The 16,650-nt window shown below is 42.9% G+C and overlaps 1 protein-coding gene across 2 annotated transcripts in view; it reads left to right on the plus strand.

Moving 5' to 3' along the window:
* Window positions 1–16,650, plus strand: part of dab2ipa (DAB2 interacting protein a) — a 73,886-nt gene that overhangs the window by 16,072 nt on the left and 41,164 nt on the right. The window contains exons 1-2 of one of the 2 annotated variants that reach the window (XM_028995422.1): window positions 5,416–5,714; window positions 12,834–12,937. In XM_028995422.1, the coding sequence (XP_028851255.1) occupies window positions 5,594–5,714; window positions 12,834–12,937 (225 nt within the window). In that variant the 5' untranslated portion in view covers window positions 5,416–5,593. Of the gene's footprint in view, window positions 1–5,415; window positions 5,715–12,833; window positions 12,938–16,650 lie in introns of those variants that run through there. The other variant, XM_028995423.1, reaches the window with a different exon arrangement.

A 16,650-nucleotide genomic window follows, 5' to 3' on the forward strand; every position in this document is an offset into this window, starting at 1 on the left:
AGACGAGCTCTGTTGTTGTAGCTTTATTGTGCTTTCCTGTTCCCATGCTCCCTCAGGTGAGATGTAAAACGCAGCTGTGTGGAGACTGCTGAGGGAGCGTGGGTACTGTGAGTGCCAGAGAGGTGTGAAGCCAAGTCTGCTGAAGATGGAATAAGAGAAGGAGAGGAAGGTGCTGCCTGGTTGAACTGAGGAGTCACCGTTGCCCAGTGGCCTTCACAGAGAATAAAGCACCGAACTGTCACAGACAAAAAAAAAAAAAAACGGCTTGAGATACAACCAGTCTTTTACACTGAGATTTGGTGTGAAACTTTAGATTTTTTATTACTTTTTAATTGTGTGGTTCTGATACTGGGCAGTTTAAAGTCAAATCTCACACATTGTATTTATAGTATGGATTTCATACTCTTGTGTTGATTGTGAAATTTATAGCTGGCCTGTTTTTGCCAAAAATTGAGGCTAGATTTGATTTAGGAGTTACAGGAACCGTACTAGATTGGTTCACCTCTTATCTTCACGACAGGTCCTTCAAGGTATCATGGGGAGGTGAGACATCTGTCCTCTCTAGGGTAACCACAGGGGTTCCACAAGGCTCTGTCCTTGGCCCCCTTCTATTCTCAATATACACTCGCTCACTCGGTCACATCATCCAATCACATGGCTTCTCCTATCACTCTTATGCTGATGACACCCAGCTCTATCTGTCATTTCCACCAGAAGATGCTACTATAGCAACAAAAATTTCGGCCTGCCTCTCAGACATATCGGCATGGATGTCTGAGCGACACCTCCAGCTCAATCTATCAAAAAACGAGATTCTGATCTTTCCGGGCAACAATTCCCCTCAGCAAAACCTTTCAATTCAAATTGGATCGCTACTGTTAACACCCACGGCATCTGCAAAAAGCCTTGGAGTTTGGATAGATGACAAACTGAGTTTGAACCATCATGTTGCTGCGATCTCCAGATCCTGCAGGTTCACTCTCTACAACATTCGCAAGATTCGGCCTTTTCTCTCACAACAGGCTACGCAGCTCCTCGTCCAGGCAATGGTCATCTCCAAACTCGACTATTGTAACTCTCTCCTGGCTGGAGCCTCTGCAGTCACCATAAAACCACTCCAGATGATCCAAAATATGGCAGCCCGTCTCATTTTCAATCAGCCAAAATACACCCATGTTACACCTCTTCTTACCTCCCTCCACTGGCTCCCGGTAGCTGCTCGCATTGAGTTCAAATCCTTGATGCTGCCTACAGGGCTGTAAATGAAACTGCGCCCTCCTACGTCAACACACTACTACCTAGCTACACTCCTGCACGCTCTCTCAGATCTGCAAACGAAAGGAGACTAAAAATTCCTTCTTCACGGGGTCTCCGATTCCAATCATCTCTGTTCTCCGTTGTTGTCCCTGGCTGGTGGAACAACCTGCCCTCCTCCACACGACTAGCCGAGACTATCACCACTTTTAAGAAGCAGGTGAAAACCCTCTTGTTCAAAAAATATTACAGACAAATCTAACACTTACACACGCACATGCGTACACATTGCACAAACAATACAAAAATGTAGAAATACATTATAATTTTCGTCTAGCACCTAACAATCTCTGAGCATGCTCTTCACTGACTAGTCTGAGCCTTATCAGGGCTCTTAGTTTGTAAACTCAATATTCTATAGAAATTGAACGAGAATTGCTGGTGTCAATGCACAGAGCACTGTGTGACAATCAATTTATTAATTGTGAAGAAATTTGTGATTAATTTAATATTTAATCAGTTTACAGTGTTTTTCAGATAGGAATAGAAAGACAGATGTAAATAGGCAAACCCTTAATTATCTTTATCAAACCCTTATTTCCCTTATTTATTCTGTGTCTTATCAGTACCTGCAGATAAGTTAGATATTTTTCCAGACGTGATTAACGTAATGGCAACATTTTTAATGGCAGCTAATTTGAATGGGTTGATGGCTATAATTTGTGATTAAAATAAATCATGAAGGTGTTATTTCATACCTTGATGATGCATTGCATTTAATTTATTATGAGCTTAAAACTGAAAAACTGAATATTTTACATAATATGAAACCAATAGGGCCATGTCTGTGACAACTTCGGGACTCACATATGGAACATTTGCACATCTACTTGTTACATATAATATAATGTTTAAATATATATTTTTTGTTTTTATTCTCTTTTGTAAAATTGAGCAGCATTTCACTGCATTTCACTGCATATCATACCATGTATGACTGTGTAGGTGACAAATAAAATTTGAATTTGAACGTTGTGCCTGAGATCCCGGCTCTTCTGTATAAGCACATTGATCAAACTGATCTGGGTGTTAGCAGTAGACCCACGGAGAGCCATACATCTAATAAGAAGGAGGATGAAAGAGTTCAGGGAGGGGTCACACATCTGTCTGCAGCGAATGACAGAAAGTGTGTCACACGGTGGTGCCACCACCCCCGGCTCTGTCCATTATTCTTCAGACTTCACACCTGCGCTCTGTTTCACTCCCTTGGGTCATGAAGATACGCTGTCACCAGACGAGTGGACAGGAGCTCAGCCCCTTTGAATGGCCTGTGCAGCTGAAGCCTCATACATCGTCTGCTGAACCTCTACTTTTTCAGCATCAGCTATTTACCCACAGTGGCAGATCTAGTATTTTTTTTTCCTATGGCAAAGGTGTGGCATAAGGTTCCAGCAGGGTGACAGAGACTATGTAACCAGAGTGGAGCCACATTCAGAATCCCCACATTCTGTCATGCCGGGTACGCGGAGCAGAGCGAGGGAGCGATTGTAGCGATAGACGAGAAACTGAGATTGCGGGAAGTCGCCAAAAGAGTGAGTGAGTTTATCGCTCTTTGTTCTATGACCGGATAAATCAGCCGAAGCTGAAGACCCCCAGTCACGCGAACACATGTAGACAAACAGGGAATTGAGAAGGGAGGAGGCGAGAGAGGAATAGGATCGGCCTTCTTTTTAGTTGATTTGAGTCAAGCGTGTAGATAACAGTTTCGATGCCGAGCACCTCACGTTCAGCCTGGAAAGAGTCTGCAGTGTCTGAAATGTGTTGTGTGAGACTTAATAAATCATCAGGGAACCCAAATCAGTTTGGTAAGAATTTAACTGTTGTGACTACAAACTGTCCTTGGTACTTATTTTTGACGAGAACTTTGCCGGAAATATCAGATTTAAAATCTTGCAAAAATGTGAATGCGCAATCGTGCCAATAATTTTTTTCTTCCTGGGTGTCCTCCCCTAGAGGTTAAAGGCCTACCCAGAGTTGTGCTCAGTAAATAACCTTTTTTTTTCAGGGTACATGTTGTACTGTGCAAAGCAAAAGTTAAAATTCCTGATGATCGTGATTGCATGTGAGCACAGGAGCAAGTCCATCCCTGCAGCGTGACAATGTTTTTTTTGCTTTCTCTTGTTGAAATAATTCGCCTTGCGGTGCGTTTTTATGTTTTATATGTTATTCTGTCTGATTAAAAAAAAAAAAAATATATATATATATATATATATACACACACACACACACACACACACACACACACACACACACACACATACATACAGATTTTATAACTTATAATCAACACCATCCTATACAAAATATACATTCAAGCTCACTCATGGACAACATTAAAGACGGATAACATTTTTTGTGCATGTTCTGGGAAACCTTTTAAAACAAGGCAGGACCACTGGAAATTGTAGGTGCAGAAGGGTTATTCCTTTAAAGCAGAAATGGTGGAACTATTTATGCCCATCTATGTGACCGACTAGTAAACATCTCATTGCCATCACTGCCACTGCATTTTTTGCCATTCGTTTTATTTTTACATGGAAATGGAGCATAAATCAGTCACATATCTACTATCTTCCATGTTGCGACTGTTCCCACAGAGAAGAAACATGCCACGGACTGTCCCAGATGTACGACAATCCCAATTCAAATCACACGTTCATCAAGCAATGTCATGAATTAACCAAACCACCAAAGCTTGCAACCCCCTGCAGGGCCTTATTAAGTTGCACACAAAGTAAGATGATGGATAGGCTAATCTGCAGCAGCCCTCTTTCTTCTGTGGTCATTTCGGACACAACCGAGTAATGAATAACTGTGGATGATGGCTAGAGCTCAGGGGAACAAAATACAGGTTAGCCTCTTGCATTTGCTCACCTTTAAAAAAAAAAACATCCAGACCACAAGGCTTGTCAAAAAGCCCATAGGCGTGCAAGGTGCCAATTATTGTCTGACACCGCTGGTACGTAAAGAACAAGTCGAAATCTGAACCTTCAAATTAGGCGCTTGGCTCGGGAGGGATGTAAAGATGAGGGTAGCCTGCTCTCCAATTTCTTTCACTGTGTTTGCATTTTTTTTTTCCATTGAGGCAATTTTTTTTCCAATCACAGCATAGAATAATAAACCTTGTAAAGGTGGAATAAGTAGAACTCAGATTTTCACTGACTGTGTCTCAGATTTGTGGGGCGCTACTCACTAAGCATGGGGCTAAAATACCTAAATAGATAAGAATGATGATTTAATGATGATTGTAAATCATGAATTTAGATTCTAAATGGGAGTTGTGGCAGTAGCCTAGTGATCCCGCCTGTGAATCAGGGACCAAAGAGTCACAGGTTCGAAGCCCCACTTACTACCACATTTTCCCTGAGCAAGACACTTAACCCTGAGTGTTAACTCCAGGGGGACTGTCCCTGTAACTAAAGCTGCAAATGTAAATCTGGGAGGAGCCTGATGATTGACAGCTGGTGCACATCAACTCGTTTTCTTTCCTATTTAATCTATTTAATTGATTCAAATTTTGAGGATGTCCTTAACCTTACATTAGCGAACAAGCCCCACATTTAATGCCTAGCACTGCGGTTAATGCCCATGTGGTATAATCACCTATAACGTTATGCAAATGAGCAGTTGTGTGGAAATGTAGCCCTTTTCACCCCAAAACTAACTAACATCATTCACATAATTACATTTCCTGCCCCTTTAACCTGGCAGCTGGGCTCCTATCTTTGAATGAAGAAGCCCGGTGTTGTGCAAAGTGGATTACGTGGATATGTTTAGCCAGACTATATCTGAAACCTCAGAGCAAGAAGCGGCGGGCGCGGCTTTCTGTCGGCAGTTGTGAAATAGGTCCTCACGCGCATCTCATTAGAGGCACGTCGGGAGCTGGCGCGGGCCACGCTATGAGCCGTATGCGCGCCTCTTTACCGTCCTCGTTCCTGAAGTCTCTGTGAGGAGGGAGACGGCTTTGTGCATCTCTCCTCCGTCTTTCTGTTTTCTTGTCCCCACCCCCCTTTTTCTTCTCTTCCTCTCACCTCCCTGTCACTCCCTCTCTCACTGACTTGCAAAATTCTTCTGTAGTGTTGAGAGGCGTCTTGACTTGCCGGAGCCTCAGCACAGCCTCTTGAAAGTGAGATCTGAAAGCTGCCTGACTTTGATTCCGATCGCTGGAGCTCAAGGCTCCTCCAGAGTTGTGACCTCTCAAGCAAGTTTTTGATCTGTTAGGCGCTTAGAAAAGAGCTGAGTGGCGGGTTGATGACAGTGGACCCGAGATCCCAGCGACATGGCAGGTACGACTAAAAGACCTTGGGCCAGGAAGTCCTACTACTACAGACTCCTGAGCCGGACCAGGCTGCGTAGACAACGGAGTCGATCCCGCAGTCGGACCCGACTTGCCAACAGGGGTAAATACAACTAAACCAACAGAAAGATTAAATAAGAGACTGTTCTTTATACGTTTCACCTTAATGTTCTTTATTAGAATGATTCATAACATTTGTGTTTGCAACACTAAGAACATTTCATGTCAGTAATACTTGTCTTTATAATTATTTTGTGGGACAACATTTGTTAAACTTTGTACAGTGACAGTATCATGAGTTTATCAGTGTATAGATCTTACACACACTACCATCATTAGAGCTGACAGATGGTTTCCTCAAACTTGTGAGCGACAGCAAATCAGAACATTGGTGAGATTTACAATACATACAGTATCTTCTAACAGCAAAGAAACTAATCTTGATCATAGATTATTGATCACTAGTCATGACCTTTTCAGTACTTAAATTATTTCAATTAAACAACAAAATGAATTCATAGTTTAGTGTTCACACTGTCACTATGTTCTGTTGGTCCCAAAAAAAACGCAAAACCCTTCAATAAGTGAACTGCCCGTGTCTGTTGGGCTATATTAAGCTAGAGAGCAGTTTCCCAAGGTGAGTGCTGCTGATAGTCAGATTAAAAAATGTGTGGAATGTGTTTGCGTGAAGATCGGGATCCTTGTGAAGTTGTTATCACTCTGGAGTTGCAACAGCGTGTGAAACCCATGCACTGTGAAACCCACTGCATTGTGGGCTCAACATTACCTCATGCGTTTGCATTGTACCTCCACAAATGGTGTCTGCTTTTGCCAGTTATGGAAAAATAGGAAAAAGCAGGTTGAATGCACTGTTGAGACCCAATTACACAATTTTGTTTAGGTCTTTGGTTTTACCTTAATTTTAATTATTGAAATTGAAATGATCTATTCTGTGTCATTTTTATGACAACGACTGGTTAGGGTATTTGCATATATTGCTAATGTGTTGCTAAAGCACTGGCCAAGTGACTGGGCCTCGGGACCCAGTGTTGATCCAGACACAGGTTTGTCAACTTTGGTCAAATGGCTGGACTGGCAATTTGAGACTACGCTATTTATATTCTATATTGATATATGTATTATATTATGTTTGATGGTGCAGAAATCGGATTTTATGGCAGCACAAATTAGAAAGAGCGTGTCTCACCTCTGAATTATTCTGAATTACCTATGGTTGGTTGCTTTTCTTGTATCTTGACTTTTGTTGTGATAATCCCAGCCGGAAGTGCCTACCCTTTTTCGTTTTTTTCGGTAAGCACACTCCTGTTATTAGGTAAGTAGGTCCCTGACATATTTTTCCTAAAAGAAAAAGATCAGCACAGTCACTGGACAAGATACAGGGCAAGGTCCCTCTGAGAATTTAATGGTGCTGCTGGAACCCAGCCACGTTGGTAAAATGTGCCCTCATATGCTGTAAAGTCGAGAAAATGATTCAGGCCAAGGATTCAAATCACAGGTAGGGCAGAGCAATGCAGGCTGGTTTAATGGGTCAGGGATCTGTGGGCAAAACACACAAGTGTCATGAATTGTTAATTGGACGTTCTGGCAACGTTGAAGGCTGGCAGCTTTCCAGCACAGCAGAGTGAAGAGGAACCAGACAGTTGCTGGACCCGGGGGTGGCTGATAGGAGAGCTGTGAACTCTATCAGTGCTCCTCAGTGCTCCTCAGGTTCATTTTCTAGTTAAGATGCTGGTGTGGTAAACGTTGGACAGGTGCCTTCCTAGCTGAAGACTCCATCTGCTATTTCTGAGGGAGAGTAAATCTGAACTTGAGGAGAGGAGACCCAAGATAATCCATCTGCCTTGACAGCAGCATACACACTGCGGCAATTCGGCTCTTGAAGTCTTTAGAAAGCACCGTTCCTGATTTAATGCTCACAGTCATGACTGTTGTTGAATGGTCTCAAAGCCACCATCTTTTCCTTGTCACTCATAATGAGGAAAGGCAGACGGGGATATTTTCATGGTGGCACATGGAGAGTGTTCGCTAATGTCACTTTTACTAGTTTCCAAATCGAAATGCTCGAATTAAAGTGCCAATAATCTACCTGCAGGTTTTGAAATGATTGTGGGAGTTATAAAACAGAGATGTTTGTGATCACTAACATGTACAAGTTCTATTCTCAGCAAAAGAAAGCAGGAAAAGGAAGATGTGACCTTATGCTATACTTGCCATGTCCGATGTACTGAGAGATTGAGAAAATCCACACAAAAAGGAAATATTTTATGTCAATCACAAAACAAGCACCTTTTCTTGTTTTGGCGAGAATCTGCTCATCTGCTCATCTAATCACTAAGTACTAATTCTTCCATAGAAATAGTAAGGGAAAAAAAGAGTTGAATTCCAACCGAAAGATATCCTCATGAAATACCATCTCAAGAGCTGTCAATCATGCCTATAGGCTCCTCCTATTTTAAGAAATGTTTAGCAAACGTCATTAAAGTTCTCCTGGAACTGAATTTACACACCCAAAAAATCGATTGCTGCCATGTCCATGATTTGTTAAATTTCAACTTCAGCACACCTTCTTCAGCATGATGAGTTGTTCTTATATAATTTAATAGTTGGAAGGGTCACATGGTGGTGAATGAATGGTGGTGCATGTGTCCTGCTGGCGTCCCGCTCTGCGCCCAGTGCCATGGAATGAGCTCCGGTAGCCTCAACCCTGAGACAGACTAACCGGTTATGGAATGTGTGTGAGTTGATAGTGGTTATCAGTGTACATTTGGACCAGATTGTTCATTTGTACATTTTGGACCAGTTTTTGGTGACATTTGGAATTTTTATGCAAATCTGTTTAGTTTTTTTTTTTAAGAACAGATGGAACAGTTTGTATTTAACACAGAAACAAACGAGGAATTTCAATATAAATAAAAAGTAAATGTTTCTGAAGCTTCTTTTCTTTTTTTTCATTAATGAACACTTGCCATGTATTGTGAACATCAGACCCATATATTTTGGTTTTACTTAATGAGAATTATATACCATCCTACATTGCTGTTAATTTGCAGTAATTTATTGGTTAAAACATTTAACCGTGGATTAATGTCCACTGCCATTTCATGGAAAAGAATGAATTGCACAGCTCAAGTTGTCATTATACTAGGTGTTATTACCTTCTGCCAAAAAGTCTGTGTTCTTTGCATCTATCTTTAGCCTGTCCTCCCTCTGATCTGTCTTCCTCCTTTCTTCTCTGAAGGCAGCAGCCTCCGCTCAGCAGTCTCTCCAGCTGCTCGAGTCGTGTTTGGTGTGTATTAAGGGTGCAAGAGAGAGACCGCCTTGGCCTGATCTGACAGTCTGACTGGCAGGCCTGCCTCCAGGAGCTAAGCAGCTTGGGTATTTAAAGGCTGTTGAATGGCAGCCGCATTGTTTTGAGTGGAAAGACGTGCCACTTTCCACCTATCCCGAAACTGCACTCTCCCAGCCGTCCACTTCCACCCCCACCGCCCGAACTCGTCACATGCTGACCCCGCCACACAATGTGGAGATTTACACCTTGCAATACAGTAAGGTCATGGAAGTCCAGTGATGGCAGTGGTGGCCTAGCTTTTTAATGAAGCGGCCTCGTAATCAGAAGGTTGCCGAATACCGATCCGCCAAGGTGCCACTGAGGTGCCACACTGCTCCCCGGGCGCCTGTCATGGCTGCCCACTGCTCACCAAGGGTGATGGGTTAAAAGCAGAGAACACATTTCGTTGTGTGCACCGTGTGCTCTGCTGTGTATCACAATGACAATCACTTCACCAAAAAAAAAAAAGAAAGAAAGGAAGGGTATAAGACAGCATGGATGGTTGTGTATGTCTGTGTGTGGCTATGTGTTTGTCTCTCAATTGTCCGTTGTCTCTTGCGAAAACTGTAATGGTGGGAAGGAAGCCGAAAAAGTCATTGGTTGCCATCATTCTCCCTGATTGAATTGAGCGTACTTCAAAGGCACACTGTCATTGTCAGCAGTTGTGACAAATTGGCCCTGACGGTCGGGACAGAGTGCATTTAAATGAAGAGGGAATGAGCCCTGCTTTGAATTATTCCTCAGCTTCTCTCCTAAATAAGAAACAGGGACTGTGGGACATTGGGTAATTTTGTACAGACTCATGGTCTCTAGTGAAGCCTCTGTCCCCTACCTGGAGGATTGTGGATCTTACAGAGATACAGATTAACTTCGCTGAGGCGGAGAACATGCGTTCCGCTATTCACTGATTGATGATCAGTGCTTTACTTTCACATCTGGGACTGGATTTATTAGCTTCTGTGTCAACATTGCTCGCTTGTCGTTTTTCAGCAATAAAAGGTGCAGTCGTTTTGAGAAATCATCTGACCTGGAAACTAAGGTGTGAAAGTACAGACAATTCTGATTGCGAATATGTCCTTTTTATAAATTCATCTGTTGACAATGGGCCAAATAAAGGATATGCTGCTTTTTCAATATCTTATTACAAAAAATATATATATCACAATACATATAACAAATGTAACTGTTTGGTTGTAGAAATGTAATGCATCAACATTCACTGTAAGCATCAGGTGGTCGCCTATGAACCAGAAGACTCTGAACAAGACACTTAACCCTGAGTCTTTCCTGGGTGACTGTCCCTGTAACTACTGATTGTAAGTTGCTCTGGAAAAGATTGTGAAACATTGTGCTGTGTTTCACAATTGTCATTGTAAAACACAGCACAGCACACGTTGACACAACAAAATGTGTCCTCTGCTTTTAACCATCACCCTTAATGAGCAGCGGGCAGCCATGACAGGCACCTGGGGAGCAGTGTGTGGGGACAATGCTTTGCTAAGGGGCACCTCAGTGCCACCTTGGCAGCTCAGGATTTGAACAAGCAACCTTCCAATTACGGGTCCGTTTCCTTACCCGCTAGACCACCACTGCCCCTTATTTCCACGGCCCCTGTTTCATTTCCTTAAAAACAGATATTCCTTTAAAGAAGAAAGATAAGAAATAAGAATAAAAGATTGAAGCCCTACAGTAACCATGAAGCGGTGTGTAGACAAGTATACTTTTCCAGCTTTTCCCAGTGTTTGGGTTGGATAAAGAGCAGCTCCATGTCAGGACAGTTCCTTCCCCATGAGACCCTAATGAACACCTTGAAACCCTCTCCCTGTCCTCTTCACAGGAAAGTCCCTTATCGTGAGTTTCAGCAACATACATGTTAGACAATACATAGTCAATCAAAACAGTATTTCTCTGGAATAAGGTGCAACATTTAAAGAATTAAACAAAGTTACATACTGATGTAAAGTGCACATGTGCGACGCAGACCGGAAACACAGGCAGCGCAAGAATAAGATTTAACAAACAACATGTAGACAACAATAAGGCAGACTTTGCTAAGCTAGTGAAATGAAAAATAAATGTGCAAAGTAAAAATATTGCAAATACTGTGTGTGTGTGAGTGTGTTAGTCCCAAGAAGAAAGTCCCTGAGTGTTCAGGTGTCTGATAGCCTGTGGAAAGAAGCTGTTGCAGACTCTGGCAATGAGGGCCCGAATGCTTCGCTACCTTTTTCCGGATGGTAGGAGGGTGAAGAGTGCATGTGAGGGGTGTGTAGAGTCCTTCACAATGCTGGTGGCTGTGCAGTGTTCTTGACAAGATCCACACAAGATCCATCAATGTTCAGTTACGAGTTGTCCCTCCATTACCTTCTGAAGTCAACAGTCATCTCATTTTGTCCATGTTCAGAACGGGATTGTTGACCTTACACCAGTCCGTCATTCGTTGCACCTCCTCTCTGTACGCTGACTCAACGTTCTTTCTGATGAGACCCACCACAGTCGTGTCATCAGCAAACTTGGTTGGAGCTGTGCACCACTGCACAGTCGTGGGTCAGCAGAGTGAACAGCATTGGACTGAGCGCACAGCCATTAAGAGCTTGAGTTCTCAGTGTGGTGGTGCTGGAGATGTTGGACAGACTGAGGTCTCTCAGTGAGAAAATCCAAGATCCAGTTGTAGATGGAGGTGTCCAGGGTGGAGGACAGCACGGTCTTCGGACAGCATATATGAGAGACCAGCCTCTCAAAGCACTTCATCATGATGTAAGTGCAATGGGACAGTAGTCACTGAGAAACAACACTGCCGACTTCTGTGGCACGGGCATGATGGTGGTGGCCTTGAGCCACGTTGGAACAATGGCGGTGCTCAGAGAGATGTCAAAGATGTGAGTGAGAACATCTGCCAGCTGGTCTGTACATTCTCTGAGCATCTTCCAGGGATGTTGCGAGGTCCAGTTGCCTGTGTTTTCCTCATGTCCGCCATGGTTAGACACAGCACCTGATCAGTGGAAGGAGGATTCAATGCATCCAGTATGGTGGGGTCACTGTCACAGGCAGAGGTTTTAGTCCTGTAGCTCGTGACGGCCCGAATGCCCCGTCACACGCGCCGAGTGTCACCGCTGTCCTGGAAGTGGCTGTGGATTTTCTGCCCGTGTGCACACTTGTGCTGCTCTAATGGCTCGAGACAGTTTGGCCCTCGCTGTTCTTAGGGCCACCTTGTCACAGTCATTTCTCATTTGTTTTCTGTGCAAACACTGGTTTGCTCCTTTCACTCTATCTCTACCCTCCCTGAAAAGACAAAAATGAAACATGAGCAGCATGCTGAGCGTCAGCCTCTCATTTCTGCTGAGCTGGAACCATCTGCCCATGTCTGACAGTTACAACGCCGACAGACGAGGCATTATTGGAGCTTCTGAAGTTGCAGCGTTAAATAATGATGTGAATAATCATTTATTTAATCTCAATACAAATGCATATTACTTTAGTAAACTTTCAAAAACAAGTAAAAAAGTACATACATCTCACACAAAAAAATCTAAGAAAAAGTAATCATTAAAATTGGTTGGGTTAAATACATTTACATTTACATTTACAGCATTTATCAGACGCCCTTATCCAGAGCGACTTACAATCAGTAGTTACAGGGACAGTCTCCCTGGAGCAACTTAGGGTTAAGTGTCTTGCTCAGGGACACAATGGTAGTACGTGGGACTCGAACCCGGGTCTTCTGGTTCATAGGCGAGTGTGTTACCCACTATGCTACTACCACCCTAATAAATATTACAGTGAAAAAGATCTACACCTTTTTTTGTGTCACTGGACACTTATTGAATGGCCCAGGGTTTCTGTTTTTTAAAACTGTCACTTTTTTTGGTGTTCTAGAGTTAACACCTGACAGGACCGGCCGGAGGCGCAGCATGCCCGGCATCACCTCCGAGAAAACTGCCCCAGAGGACCCCGGCAACGCCAGTCCGTTCAAAGTGACGGTGAGTGCCATTGTTTAGCTCTTCTCCATTCTCATGGACATTCTCCAGATAGCTGGGGGAAAGCTTGGCATAACATTTTATATTAACATTGTTACATTGCAAGGTGGAATAAACAAACCCAACATGTCACCATGAGGACTGAATTTGTCATCAGTGAAATAAAAATGCATTAATGATTTATCATTTGATAAGTGATTCTGTGTCAGCATTGTCCCTTTTTGTGTATGTGTTACTGTATTGACTGTATTGAGTTTTTTTCAAATCCAAAACGAAAAGCACTATGCTGGTAGACAAATGCAAATATGAAATTTATTGACAAATGTTTTAATTAGTCTTGAAAGTAAGGGGTTGTTTTATATCAGGGTCATCTGATATTTTGGGTCATCCTATTAAGGCTGTAAGTACTCTACTTTATTCACGTTAATGTCAACCAAAATTCTTGTACAACATTCTTGTACAAATGACTTTTGTACCACCATGTGGTGAAGGGTCAGCACTACAGGTCCATCTGACATTCGTTCACCCATTATTAAGAGCTCCTCCCATCATTTATCCTGCTGACTGGTTTAGTACATACTAGTGTCATTGCTTGTTCAGCCCAAACTATAACTCCCTTTAACAGCAGCTGAATAAAAAACCCTGTGCTTTCTAAGAAAGAGGAAATAGACACAGGCTACAAGCTTCGAGCTTTCACCCTTAAGGGCCAAAATGAAGAATGGTGATTCTAACCTACGACTCAAGAACCAATATCAATTTCATTTGCTTGCCATGTGCTCTGGGATGACTGGCCACTGTGTGGGAGTAAGAGGACAGAGATAGCTGGACGTCCCCCCCACGTCCCCCCTCACCCTCGAAGATAGGATGTGATGAATTGTTAATTGCTGCGGTGTGTAACTGCAGAGGCAGAACCTGGGGCCAAGCCAGAAAGCATCATTGCAAACTCCCTGCTGTAGCGCAGCCGCGCTTCCGTCACACAAAGCCACATGATTCGCTGGCGGATGGATGCCGGTTACCATGGCGACAAGACAGATGTGCATGTCATACAAACCAAGTCGAGATTGGATTAATTGGATTCGTTGGCATCCAGTGGCGTTTGACGTACCAGTTGCAAACCAATGTTGACAGATGCTAATACTCTGTTATAGACATGTTAGAGTGAATGTGACGACACAGATGTCTTCTGAGCTTTTTTATTGATTCCCGTTTAACTGCAATTTTGTAAATACATGCAGTCAAATTATTTGATAATGTTACATTTTGTGTAAATTAGAGCTATTTAGTCATTCAACAAAATTTGACGTTGACAGGATTAGTAATTTAATTGATCAGAGTCCTTTTAATGAAGGATTAACATATTACTGAACCATTAGCTGTCGAGACGCACAGATGCAGAAGTGTTTTTCTCTCTCAATAATTGTCTCTCGAGGTGCCTGGAGACTGCGGTGGTGGAGAAGGCCTGCTGTCTTGGACGGCTCGGCGCTCTTAGCTGGCACGTGTTGCTCCAAGCCGTATTAATTGAACGGGACCTGGAGCTTGTTGGAGGCTGAAAGAGAGTCGGGGAGGGGGAAGCAGGACCTCACGCTGTGCAGACCGCTGTGCGATCCCTCGGAGAAAATCAATAGCTCGCACTGGTGGTGATGTACGCGCCGCCAGTCATTAGAAACGCGGCGAATGGGTCCTCTCCAATAGGCGTCGGTCCACACCGAGCTCCAATCGGAAGCAGATCACGGCCAGAGTCTCTCGCTTATCACTTCTCCACCTCCACACACTGGCAAGCACGTTTACATGAATTCATTAAGCAGATGTTCTTTTTCAGAGGAGGCTGATCGCAGGCCTGTCTAGAACTTCAGATACTCAGGGTTAAGTGTCTTGCTCAGGGACACAATGGTAGTAAGTGGGGTTGTGACTTTGTGGTCTTCTTGTTTTATATACTTATGTATTGAAATCCTGAAGACACTAGTGAACACGCCCCCCCCCATTTGCACCAGTTTAACATAGTGCCCTTATAGAACAAACATGTTGCAAAGCATTGAATATGGCTCAAAAAACAAGTGCATTATCAGCACCACAATCCTTCAGAACAGTTCTTTTGGCACAGATGATCAGTCTCTGTTTCATTATTGACATGATGGACACAATTTTTCCAAAAGATATCCACAGTTTAAACATTAGAAATGCTCTTTAGAAGTTACTCCAAAAAAATTTTTATGCCGGAAGACATTGGTTTGCAATAATGTCAATGGTGACAAAAGCCTATTTCCCATTGGAAAATGTCCCATCAGTGTATTTTTGACCCCTGTTATACTTTTATATAATAATTTGTTGCCCCTCTGTATTTCCATCATTTAAGTTCATATTTCGAGAATCATTAAGAAGGGACAGATTTTTCCTAACGAGGTCTACCTCCTGGCTGGAGAACTGTGATAATTAACAAGTGCAAATGACTTGAAATCCATAAATTTTCTTGCTATACAGAGTCATATTGTAAGTTTTTTTTCTTACAATAATTTCTAGGCTACAGTACAGATTCCAAATATACACACACACACACACACACACACAATGAGAGAGCACCTGAATAAAGTGTTCCTGAAAGCTGGACCCAGGTGGTACGTGCTGGTGCAGAAGGAGATGTCTACCAGCCAGACCGTTGTGTGTCATGTGATCTCGCACAGGGCAGAGTAATGAAAAATTTATGGGATGTCACAATAGAAAATAGCTGTGGGTCCACCGGGACCCTGGTGTTGAGACTATGTGCCGTAAAACTGGCCTCTAAAATACATGATAAAATTGTAGTCATACAAATCCAGGAGTATTTTGGCAAAATCACAGTTTTGCTAGAAGGACTGATGTCAATCAGCTTTCTCCATTGGGAGTCAAATGGAAAAGGAAAAAGAGGGCTGTCGAATGTCCCAATGATCATGAAAGTAGTGAAGCGTCATACTATCTGGCATGTATGGACTGTATACACATTAATAGTGGACATAAGAGGGCAGAAAAGGCAAGTCTTGAAAATTAGGAGATTAGAAATAAGGTAATTTGCATATACTCCAGAATGTTATGAAGAATGATCATTTACATTACATTTACATTTACAGCATTTATCAGACGCCCTTATCCAGAGCGACTTACAATCAGTAGTTACAGGGACAGTCCCCCCCCTGGAGCAACTTAGGGTTAAGTGTCTTGCTCAGGGACACAATGGTAGTAAGTGGGATTTGAACCTGGGTCTTCTGGTTCATAGGCGAGTGTGTTAACCACTAGGCTACTACCACCCTATCAGAAAAATTGCAAAGTCCCTCTTTGTCATGAAAATGAACTTAATCCCAAAAAACATTTCCACTGCATTTTAGTCCACAATAGGACCTGCAGAGATCATTTCAGTTATCCTCTCATTAACACAAGTGAGAGTGTTGAGGAACACAAGACTGGAGATCATTCTGTCAGGCTGGTTGAGTTTGAATAGCAGACTGGATGCTTTAAAATGAGGGTGATGCTTGTAGTCATTGTTCCTCCTCTGTTAACCATGGTTACCTTCAAGGAAACACGTGCAGTCATCATTGCATTGCATAAAAAGGGCTTCACAGGCCAGGATATTGCTGCTACTAAGATTGCACCTAAACTAACCATTTATCAGATCAGCTAAAACTTCAAGGAGAGAGGTTCAAGTGACGTGAAGAAGGCTTTGGGGTGCCCAAGAAAGTCCAGCAAGT

This window comes from Denticeps clupeoides, chromosome 11, assembly GCF_900700375.1.
Source record: "Denticeps clupeoides chromosome 11, fDenClu1.1, whole genome shotgun sequence".
NCBI classification, from domain to species: domain Eukaryota; kingdom Metazoa; phylum Chordata; class Actinopteri; order Clupeiformes; family Denticipitidae; genus Denticeps; species Denticeps clupeoides.